Source organism: Podarcis vaucheri, assembly GCF_965113315.1.
Source record: "Podarcis vaucheri genome assembly, chromosome: 6".
Taxonomy (NCBI): Eukaryota; Metazoa; Chordata; class Lepidosauria; order Squamata; family Lacertidae; genus Podarcis; species Podarcis vaucheri.
Window position 1 is genome coordinate 40,617,110 of NC_138764.1, and position 12,294 is coordinate 40,629,403.

The window sequence follows — 12,294 nt, forward strand, 5'->3', positions numbered from 1 at the left end:
GAGTTATACCTGTACAAGGGGAATTCTGTGTACATAAATCATCAGATGCAGCTGATTCTACCATGATAGGCTCTTCTCATTGTCACTATACTTGGGATAATATTAAGAATACCTGGGCAAACGGTACTACCTATCGAACTCGGAATGCCTTGCCCTGTGCACCTTCTTTTATTCATGCATGGAAAGTGGTATGGAACATAACTGTGACAGAAAAAGGCAATCTAACATACTGCACTGTGAACTCTCTACCTCTTTTGATATTTTGCCTTGTGCACTCCACATACCAAAACCCTCAGACCCGATGGTTGTGGTGGATATGTGGAGAATGGGCATACAAGAAACTCCCTTCCAAATGGAGTGGGACTTGTTTCCTGGGATGGGTATTACCACCAATGTGGATTATGCCCACTAGTTCAGCAAAGCGAACACGAAGAAACGCTGATATTTCTCATATAGCAGGAGGAAGTACCCAAAGTTGGAGCGGTACTGATGATTGGCCACCAGAGCGCATTATAGCCTATTATGATCCTGCCTCCTGGAATCCTGGTGAGCTCATACAAGGGGCACGGGATCCTATTTATAATCTAAACAGAATAATTCGATTGCAAGCAGTAGTGGAACTTGTAACCAATGTAACGGCCCAGAGTTTGAGACTTATTGCATAACAGCTGGATGAAAGTAGAGCCGCCTTTTTGCAGCTGTAAATGGGAATGGATTATGTACTTGCCAAGCAGGGAGGCCTATGTGGAGTCTTGAACTTGACAGGGAATGCCTGTTGCTTTAACATTTCAGATAATGGTGAGGCAATCCGTGTGTTGGCCACAAAGATGGAAAGTATAGCACATGTCCCAGTACAAACATGGGAAGGATGGGATATGGGATGGCTCACCAATTGGTTACCAAATGTCACAGGACTCAAAGGGATACTATTGTCTTGCTTGTTTTTCTTGACAGTAGTAGTGATGGTTTTATGTATGATGCCATGTATCATTTCATGTTTTAGAAGTACAATTAGCAAGATAATTTCGAATGAAACTCTACCTCATATCATGGCCCTATACAGAGCTTTAACTCAGGAATATGATGAAGATCAAGCTATCAAGGACGCTTGGTAGCAAGGTCCTTGAGCTTGAAAGGGGGGAATGTGGCATCTGAATATAGACTGCATTTTTAATCAAGGCATATATTGGCTTATATCTTGATCAGGTTCCTAAATTAAATGGGCTTAGATTTTCAAAAGTTTCATGCCAGGCAGACCAGCTGCTTAAGAAAACACTGACAATGTTTTCCTCCTAGACAAAGGGGCCCCCCTTTGATTTATAGCAGAAAACAATTCTCAAAGTCGTAAAAGCTGGAATTACAGACTGAGTGAGGACACTGACCCTACATGTTACAGAAGATAAAAAGGGCAGAGACCAAACATAATTAGGAATGGGTAGATAGTAAAATAAAACCGTTAAACTTGAGCCACAGGACAAAAGGCCAAGAGCACATGGAAATGAGGCTGTAAACTGTTTCTTCCTTTTTACTTTGAGGAAGTTTATCCTTTTAAAAGGCTACCTATGTTATGTATTAAATATATTGTCTTAAATGTAATTATGCAAAAGATTTAAGAAATGCTAGATTTCATATAGTCAGCCATCAGCCTAGCCCCCCCTGCCAGACAGGAAGACGCCGTCCGAGCAGTCCTGATATATAGTGGTCAGGCATTTGTTTGGAAACCTTCAAATGAAGGAGATCTTTCAATGTTGATGTGAAACTCAAGATCCTTGACATATGTTTAAGATGAAAATTATTAACCATCTGTTTTGGAGGGCAAGGAAGGCAAGAGACACATGTAAGATATATTACTACTTATTTGTCATTTATAGATGAAACAATATATAGCTCTTTGTGTTCCATATAAGGACAGGAGGATATGGGTGTATCTCTTAGAATTAATTATAGCAATCAGCCAATAGGAAATCCAACCAGGCTGATTGAACAGAGGCAGCCACAGGAGGAGCAAAGGGGGCTGGATTAAGGGAATATAAGTGCTGGCCATAATGGCAGGAGGCCAGGCCAGAGCTTGGTAACCATATACCACTGTGCCTCTTATTTATTTGTCTGACAAATAAATTATTATTTTAATTTCTCTGTTGCTGCGTTGAATATTTCATTCCAGCTAAGCGTTAACCACAAGCAGGGTGCTACAGTAAAGCGAGATGAGCACCGCAACACCAAAGTCGTCTGTGACGGGACCTAATGGTCAGGGGTCCCTTTATCTTTACCTTTACTATAGGAGTGGCATTTGGCTTCCCTGTAACTTGGTTTGCAGCAAAATCAGTGCACTGTTTAAAGCAACAACGGAAGTGAGGGCTGTTGTTTCTCTGAGGAAACTACAATATCTAGCTTAAGTAACAAAAGTAAGAAAAATTGAGAGTCTGAAACCGATAGAGTGAACAAATGTCTAAAGGTTTGGCAAGGCACACACAGCCATTTCCCCTCACATATGGAGCTAAGTTATTCTTTGACAGCTTACCCAGTGGCTCAGATTCAGAACACACTTCACTGTCACATTCAAGGCCTCTCAATGGAGTGAGGAGCTGAAAGTATAACATATGGAACATGGCAAAAGAGTCAACATGGCCTAGTGGACAGCACTGACTTTGATCCAAAAATCATGAGTTTGAGTCCTGTCCCTGCAATGGACACATTTCAATGGCCTTCAGCAAATTACTTACCGTATTTTTCGCTCTATAACACGCACCTGACCATAACACGCAAATCGTTTTTAGAGGAGGAAAACAAGGGGAAAAACATTCTGAATGAAACAGTGGATGTATCATTTTTGTGCTTCATGCTGTGGCCACAGACATGTGATCTGATGGTGAATTTGGGGTGACCCAATGCAAAGATCCTGAGGATCCATGTGGATCCATGCTTTGTAACCACGTTTTTGCACCATTGCAGCCCCAGGCAACAGTGGGTGCGTGATTTTTTTTTGGGGGGGCAGGCTGTAGCCATGGACATGCTATGTGATCTGATGGTGAATTTGGAGTGATGCAATGCAAAGATCCTGAGGACCCATGTGGATCCATGCTTTCTAACCACGTTTTTGCACCATTGCAGCCCCAGGCAACAGTGGGTGCGTGATTTTTTTTTGGGGGGGGCAGGCTGTAGCCATGGACATGCTATGTGATCTGACGCAAAGATCCTGAGGATCCATGTGGATCCATGCTTTGTAACCACATTTTAAGTGGAGAGGGAAGGAAAAACACAGAAGGGACAAGGAGCACAAGAGGGGTGTGCAGAGAAGCAGCTGGCTAAGAATGCAGGAGAGGGCTATAACGTGAGGAAAGGAAGGCAAAAGTTTTTCCCCACCCACCCACACAAGCCAGCCAGCTTTCTCTCTCTCTCTCTCTCTCTCTCTCTCTCTCTCTCTCTCTCTCTCTCTCCCTCTCTCTCCCCCCCCCCTGTATGTTTTCCGGCTGCCTGCGAGTCCCTAGACGCAGCAGCAGCAGCACCGGAGCAAGGAGAGGAATTAGAAGGAAGGACGCTCTGCTTTCCCCTCTGCTTGCCTGGAGGGGAGGGGCTTTCCCTGCTCTTTGTTCCGTTTGAGGAAACACAGCAATGAAACAGAGGAGGGTGGGCAGTAAGACCCTGAGGCAGAATGCAGGAAAGCAGCCGCTTCCTCTTTTCAGGTTTCCCTTCTCCGAGACGCGATTTGATTTTTGCCTGATTTTTGCATCCACTCGGACCCGTCGGCTCCAGGGACCACACATTCGCTCAATAACATGCACAGACATTTCCCCTTCCTTTTTCGGAGAAAAAAATCTGCGTGTTATAGAGAGAAAAATACGGTAATTGTGGGCATGTACAGTAAACAACTCAACAACGGCAAATCTGTTTTCAACATTGGTATAAGTTTTCAATCTGCCAGGCAGGACTTACCTGTCTTTTCCCGTTTCCTTCTTAAATACTTCATCACAGTAACTCATGCGCTTCTCTGTGGTCACATAGATTTTTGCCCCAGGGTAGCTGTCCACAGTCTTCTTCAGCATGTTGTACACAATGCCACTGCCATCCTTCCTCATGTTTCTAAAAGGTCCCCAGATGACATAAACTGTGCTGTTGGTTTCCTTGAAAAAATATTCGGGATTCTTAAGCAGAAGGGGAACACTGGTGTGGGAGACGACTCTCACGGTGGTCCGCTTCCCAACATCTTCTTCATAGCCCTTGGTGGGAGCATTGTTCATCCTCCAGATACAGGAGGACTGGTCAATTTCAAATCCTACTTTCTGTTCAGACATCTGACCTGAATTTGAAATGATGGCACACAGGTCACAGTCCAGTTGTAGAGGCTGGTGAGGGAGGAAGAGAAGAGAACAAAAATAAACTGTCAGTTTCTGGGACAGGCCACTTCCCAGAAATCTATGCTCCTGCCTCATCATGTGACAAGGCATGTTACCTAACCCAGTGCCTGCATGGCACCAGAAACAAATCAACCAACATTTCAGGTGATTCAAGGGCAGAGCATTCTAAGACCAACACTGATACTGATTTGTCAATGCTTAGCTTCTCTGTCGCTGGATCAGTACCAACACTACAGAAACTAAAGAGAGTTGAGGTTAAGAGTCTCATAGTACATACAATGTCATTGCCTGGCCCCAAAAAACTTACCATGATGGCACCAGGCATATTTCTCTAGGGAAGGCATCCACAGATGGGAAACCACCATTGGAAAAGCCCATTCTCATGTACCAATTAGTCAAAGAGGAGGAAAAGAAGTTGAGACAGGCCGGGGGGAAAGTCTGGGATTAAAACTCAGAAAGGTAGTCAATAAAATACCCATGGAACTATTAAAGCCAGGGCAGGAATGAGGTTCTGTGAGATTCCATGCTGGAGCATGTCAGTTATGCAGCTAAAATCTGTGCAACCAGAAAAGTGCAGGGTGGAAGTGAGAACTTTGGAAGTTCAGCAATTGTAGCATATATATACATACATACAGAGAGAGAGAGAGAGAGAGAGAGAGAGAGAGAGAGAATGAGAGGATTATAAATGCTAGAACCCTGTGGAGGATTTGAGGCAAATAATTTTACCTAGCCCATTAGAATGCAGACATGATTATTAGAAGACTAACATGATTACATGCTGTTGTTAGATAATATGCATTTGCACTCATGGTGTCTGGTTGGAAGAGTGCTGTAAAGAAAATAGAGAGGGAAAGTACAACACAGTGGCAGCGAGGAGAAAAGGAGTCAACTCCCACGTGGCAAAGCAAGTGAAGCTGTTTAATAACAGGATGACAACAAAGCCATCAGGGAGACTTTCTCCTGCTTATATTATCACTGAACATTGAATAAAATGTAATCTCTGCCCTCTGCAATTTTAAGTCAACTAGATAATAATTGTTTGCATTATGCTGCACAAGATGCCTCCCCCCCCCTTCATTTTTTAAAGGTCTAGAACTGAAGGTATGTAATGTGTTTTTGGTAGAAAAGTTGCTTTTTGGTCAAGGTGGTCTCTGCGGAAACTGTACTGGCTTGACAATATTGATAAAAAAAAATATGCGTACAGAGGTAATACATTCTAGAGATATAAAAGCTATTTATTATTAGCTCTGTGAGGAAAAGATCTATTACGGTCATTAGGGTCTTTAATAATAAATGGAGCAAAGTAATTTGCCACTGCCGGAATCATTTTTGTCATCTAATCATACTGCTGCCCAGGTACATCTTGTCAATATTGTAGTGTCTGTGTTATCTCTGAATTTAAGTATTTCATAATGACATGGTAATTATGAATCATTTGAAAAACATACCTTGTTAGCTATTGGCTGTTTTTGTGCATAATGCTAAGCCATTAAACGATGGCTAAGAAAATTGCAGAGCATTCCACTGTGAAGCACCTGACTCTGTCCCACTAAACTGTGGATAGGTGGAAGCTACCACAATAAGTTTCCTTGTAGGTGGGAGCTGGTCTATCAGGGGTGGGAAGAGGGCAGGGTTGGGCTGGCCATGGACCTGCTGGAGCTTAAGTGGATTCAACTACCAACAAGTTGTGCCAATGAGCATGATCCTGTCAGCAAAACTACAGAGGATGGTTGTCTACTAATGCATGCTGTCTGTGCAAGCATTTCCATTTGCACAATGGGACTTCCCCCATTCTTCCCTTCCCCAGGTGCCCTCCCTAAATCTGCTCCATTGGGTTGGAGAAATGCCTAAAATGGATTTAGGAGGAGCAGAAGGAGCAGAATGGCAAAACATTCTATTGCAAAAGCAGAAATATTTGTCCTGATGGAACCATTGCATCAGCAGTATGTTGGATCCACACAGAAGTTTCCTGTCTTGTCCCTCACTTCCCACAACAATTGCTAAGAAGAAAGAGCAACATAAAAAACACTGAAGGAAAAAGGCCTCCTTATGGAAGAATGGGTTTCTGTATGCTTGCTTGGTTGTTCTTCACTGTTCATTTTCCTTTTAAAAAAAATGTTCATATGGAATGTAACAAATCAACCTATTGGAACATTGCCTTTCCCCTTTATATTGTCTTGTGGTTATCATTTTGTAAAATCTATCTCAGCAATCTGTGGAGTCATGTACCACCTAAGAAGGGATTTTTGCAACTGAGAGTGATGAAGTAGAAAGGTTGGTCTGGTTCAACGGCATCTTCTGGGGTCAAACTTGTGTTTGCAAACACCAAGAAGAGAGTGGGTGTGTACTCACATGTGATCTACACACACACTGCCAAAATATACAAGAAATGGAATTGTTGTTTGTATATGCTTTAGGTCAAACATCATTAACTGGATAAAAGGAAATCCATTTTTAAAGAGCACCTATTGCCATCAAAATAAATTCAGTTCAAGCCTTTATTACTCACCATCCAATTGCTTTAGAAGCCTTCTAGATTAAAGCTTTTGCCACCTTAAATATCTGTCACACCCTACTGGATCTGCTGTTGGTTTTATTATTTGACCCTCTCTAGGTTTGCTTGTTTGGTGTCTTGACTTCAGGATTTGCACAGCTGTGCCATCACCACCATCTGTTGCTACAAAACTGATGAGCAATAATAATGTCAGTGGGACTGGTGTAGAATAGTGATTCTGCCAGAGGATTTTGAGCACAATGTGGATTAATATGGCCTGTTTACAAACTGATGTTTTTAATAAGTTTACTACGTTTATCTGTTTATAATCATGACTCAATCTACAATGGCTTTTTCAGAGCTTTTTCTCAATATTGATGTTTCTTGCATGAACCATCTGTGATCGATAGTACACCCTGGCAGCTTCATACAAGCAAGACTGTCATGAGATACTTGAGGATATCAAATTAAGCACTATTTTTTAATATACCCAAAGGCTGTACCTGCCAAATGGGACCGCCATATTGATGCTCATCACTTAAATGATGCAAAGTAGTAACTTAAATGAAATATGTTCTGAAGGCTACCTTTCTATTGCTCCTAGAAGCAGGAAAATCTCCATAAAATTGAGTGAGTGTTCCTAGTTGAACTCTTGCGCAGTATCTTAGGATACAACGGACATATATTCTCCCTGGAGGAATTAATGTTATGCCCCAATTGTAGAGAATTCATATACAAATTTATATTCACATAAGGTGATAATTAACTGAGTCATATTCGGAGCACACCCACTGTAATCAATGGCAGTGACTAACTTCTGTCCATTGTTTTCAGTGAGTTTACCCTGACTATGACTTAAGTCAGGTACCATCTATAACATTTTCCATGAGTTGGCGGTCAAAGCCAAAATGACTATAGCAAAATGTTATAGCAGAGATGGGGGCAGAATCTGTCATCTTAATAGATGGGCAGGACCACTCAGCTGTCAATCACTTGACACCCAACTTCAAAGGAAATAATTGAGAGTGCACTCCCAATTCTTTGCTTTCTTCCTTTGGAGTTGCATTTAAACACAAGCTGCCAGGGTTCCCCACTCCCCGCCAAGGAAAATTCCTGCTGAAAGTGGCTTGCAGCTGATTAGTGCTTACTGCAAAACCTGGTGAGATCTGACTGTGCAATTCCTGAGTGCAGTCAATCCCAGCAGAGTTTTCAGCTGAAATTGATTCAAACCCCACTTTGGACAGGCATCGGATGCACTTGGGGGTTGCCAATAGGGAGCTCCCAAGTGCAGCAATGTCCCAGTGGGCTTTACATTTGACACCAAGTTTATTTTTTCCCATTTGCAAGCCATACTAGCCATGGAACAATTTGAGTGCACTTTAAGGCTCCTTTGCAGGCATGTCTTTATCAGCCTCACACCTGACACCCTACATGCCAGCTTCTCATTAGCACAATGGTAACATTACATAAAACTGAAATTCTGGAATTGGTTGCATCATAATAATTCCCCCCTGCAGCTTCTAAAATGAACAATGATTTCTAGTGAAAAGGGGGAGGCAAGAAAATGTTCAAGCAGCCATTGTCCATAATGCAAAGTCCAAGGAAATATTTCTGGAAGTATTACTCATATTAAATGATGCCTAAAAACCACTCTGAAAAATATGACCAGCATAGCTGTTCATGCACAATAATCAGCTATTGCATACACTTGCTTGTTTGGACCGCTCTTACAGAAATGAATTTTGGCTTGCATGCATGTAATAACAAGAACACGCAGCCCCTCAGCAGGACAGATCAGAATGCCCCCCTCTCCTTGTGAACCCCATGTTATTGCTCCTACTTTCCCTAATACCAACACTGAAGCAAGCCAACTTTTCAAGAGCTAAATCCCTCCCTTGAAAAGCTCTGATCCTCCAGGAATCGTTGTATCTGTTCAAAATGCAACACTAAGATACTGAGATGTCTTTGAATGTCTTCCTGTCATCTTGTTTGACTGCAAAACCATGCTGCTGAGCAGAACTACTGCAACTCTGATTCACTCTGGATATGTATAGAAAAGACCCACCCTATTATTATTTTTTTAATGCAACATGTATCAGTTGCAGAGAACTTACATTTAAATCCGTAAAGGAACAATGGAATGTTTGACCTTTCCATTTTCTACTAGAGCTTGTGGTCAATAGAAAGCATAATTAAAACGGTGAATTAGGACTTGAAAAACAATGAGATTTCCCTTGCAAAGAGATAGCTATGTAATAAAGGTCACTTATGAAGCAATTCCAATTATTAAACCTTTGCATTTAGCATTGAAGCTGCTCCACAAAATCAAAGGTTACACTATTAAATAATGAAAGAAACCAAACCGGAAAAGGTCATCGGCAAAACTAACTAGCATTTTCTAACAGCTGCTGCGTATTTACTGATGTGTGTTACCAAATGGACACAGTGGTGTGAATACACATGATTCCCATTGTGAAAAGAAGAATAAACAATGAATTTGGTCCAAAAGATTAAAAGGGATCTGCCCCATCCTCATTTCCTCAGTAGCAGAGTCGTCTTTCAACGTTCTGTGTTTTGCATAGAAAATGAGCCTTATGATTAAATTATCATGGACATTCAGAAAATTCAAAATTAAACCATTTCTGTTGCTATCTTAATTATGGGATATTTTTTTTGTAATTTAGAAACAATGCAATATTAATCCTCTTAATGTTTGAGAGGCACAATTATTAACAAGTCACACCACACATTAATTTACTCCTCTAATTTGAGCTTCTCTTCTAATTATCCAATTTGCATGGATTCTAACAATGCAGGTACCAAAGCTCTAGAGATGCATACTTCATTTTAGTGCTATTTATTCTTCAGCTCTTCCAGAATATCATCAGAGTTTTCCATTTTGGAGAATGCAACATGTTTAATGATACCAGGTGGGAATAGCATTTGCCTTGATTCTTCCTGATGTTCTTTTGAGGTCTCTCAAATGAAAGATACAAAAGAGCCATTAACTGTCTGGCACTGCTTTTATTGCTTCCCTGTGTCTTATAAGCAAAAGAAAAAAAAAGTATTTTAATTTTCTTCTGTTTCAGGAATAATTAGCCAAGCTGTTTCCATCCACATGTAGTTACTTTCCACAGACCTCAACCTGGGATAAAGACTTTGTAGGCAAGAATGCTCAGCATATTTTAGAAGGCAAGACAATGCTGCATTTGCTTGCATGTTCACAAACCTGACGTTCCAATTTAGTGTGGCTCTCAGGAGCGCTATATATAAATCACAAACTATAACCAACATGAACGCACATACACACAGAGACGCAAGCTGGATCTGATTACTTATGTGCGAGTTTCAGTCCCCTGTTCCTCCTACTACAGCAAGCAAGTTGGCTCCAGGCCTCACGCTGCAGAAAGCATCCCTGTCTTCATAAAATTTAATGTTCAGAATCATCAAACTTTTAACACTTGGAAATTATTTAACAATAAGCAAATTGTCAGCCTGGGTTTCAGTTTCCAGAACAAGTGCGACATGGCGGTCCTTTGCAAAGCAGTTCCTGCAAACTGAACAATCAGGAAAATCCATTGTTACTGGGAAAGCAAAGGCAACTGACATTATCAAGCAGCAGAAACAGACTTTTCAGTTGAGCATAAGTTAGATAAAGTTTTATCTTACTGAAGTTCAGATTCATACTCGCTATTGCAACCATAGTGGCTTGCAATAAAAAAAAAACGTTCAACACAAAAAAGTAAAAGTCAAATTTAAAGCAGAAAAAATGAGCAACAATTAAACCGAGGCAGCAGCATTAAAACTTCTGCATAAACAGCATAAAACAGCAGGACATTTATTAAAAGCTAGTCTGAATTTTTAGAAAAAATCTCTCTTCCTGACATTTAGCAGATGGCAGAGTGCTTGGTGATTCTGTACTGGGAGAGAGTCCCACCATCATGGAGCCACCATTACAAATATGTTCCTGTGTCTTGTATGTGACATTACATATGGCTCATGTGACATCATACATGGATTAGGACAGAGAGCAGAGCCTCTAGTACAGTCTTAAAGGTCTGAAAAGTAAAGTGACAAATACACATATCTACAGAATATTCAGACTTCAATCTGGCTACTTTTAGAGCAACAGTTTCAATTATCACAGCCCACGCTGAATGCCAGGGAGTGACATCATAGACTCCTAAATTTAATGTGATGCTATCTTAGGTGTGTCAGGAAATGTGTCCACACTTACCTGACAAATCTGTCTACTAGAAATATTATGGCTGGAAAAATGTTAGCTAAATAATTGGTGCTTTCAATGCAAGTGGAAATGTTTCCAAATGAAGGTGATATCTTGCTGGGAAACTGCCATTCATCTACCAATATCTACTATTAAAAATCTCAGTGCAACATATATAACTTAAAAAGGTGGTTTGGGACCAAATTAGATGTGACATTAATGTATGTTTGTAGCTGCTGGGGGGCAGGGAGGGGAGGTTTCTAATGACCAGGACTAACCCTCCCCTCCCCTTCTGCCATCTTGATGAAAGACACTTACTACCTCCCTATGCTGTTTGTGTGGGGGGAGGGGATTCCCACTATGGAACCAATGGGAGCTTCCAGCCAAATCCACATAAAAGTGATTTTAAACCTCCCCTCCTGCTGCAATCCAATGTATTAGGCGCTACCCACACCCACTATACCTGACTGCTATTTGCATTAAACACCAGCACACTAAATACAAAGACACATTTAATGTCAAGCCTGGCATGGCTTCTAACCTCTTGCTGAAATCACAGCATTCAGGGTACAATATACATGGTGTGTCCTATTGATTACACACACAGCTGCATGCACCACTGAGTACCTACATATGTCCTATCCCAGGAGAAGGGAACCTTGTCTTTTAGTCCATGGGCCACGTTTTCTCATGGGGAAAACTTTGGGGGCTGCCAGAAGTGGATGGAACCAGAGGCAAACGTGGGAGAGGGTGTGTGAGTTTTGAGAGCCGACTAGAAAGACCTGAGGTTTCTTATCCTGCCAGACCCCCCAATTCACACACACACACACACACACACACACACACACACACAGGCTTACTGAATTTGGAAATGGATCTAGATTACATTAGTTTAGTCCTATGCTGAATGAATTTTCCCAGTTGTCATGGACTTCCATCTATGCTGACTTCTACCAAACCTTAGCAAAACAACATCTATTCATCATCTGAAGAGTGACTTCTATTTTTATAGACTACCTGCCTGTGACTGCTGGGACAAGCATGTAGTTGGGAAACAACCCTTTCCCCTAAAAATAAAAAATAAAGATTCCCACATCCTGTTTGCCTCTCAAAATTTAATAAATTGCTTTTCTAGAACATCTCTCATTTTGCCAGAATGCCTTAGCTCATGATGGAAACAAGTAAAGAGATTGTCCGAGTCACTGATATAAAACACCCCC

The 12,294-nt window shown here is 41.3% G+C and overlaps 2 protein-coding genes across 7 annotated transcripts in view; both read right to left on the reverse strand.

The window, feature by feature from the left end:
* Positions 1-12,294, reverse strand: part of ST6GALNAC5 (ST6 N-acetylgalactosaminide alpha-2,6-sialyltransferase 5) — a 415,010-nt gene that overhangs the window by 251,883 nt on the left and 150,833 nt on the right. The window lies entirely within an intron of this gene.
* Positions 1-12,294, reverse strand: part of ST6GALNAC3 (ST6 N-acetylgalactosaminide alpha-2,6-sialyltransferase 3) — a 285,530-nt gene that overhangs the window by 99,060 nt on the left and 174,176 nt on the right. For all 6 annotated transcript variants that reach the window (XM_082227313.1, XM_082227312.1, XM_082227311.1 and 3 more), the window contains one exon: positions 3,934-4,343. In XM_082227313.1, the coding sequence (XP_082083439.1) occupies positions 3,934-4,343 (410 nt within the window). The remainder of the gene's footprint in view (positions 1-3,933; positions 4,344-12,294) is intronic.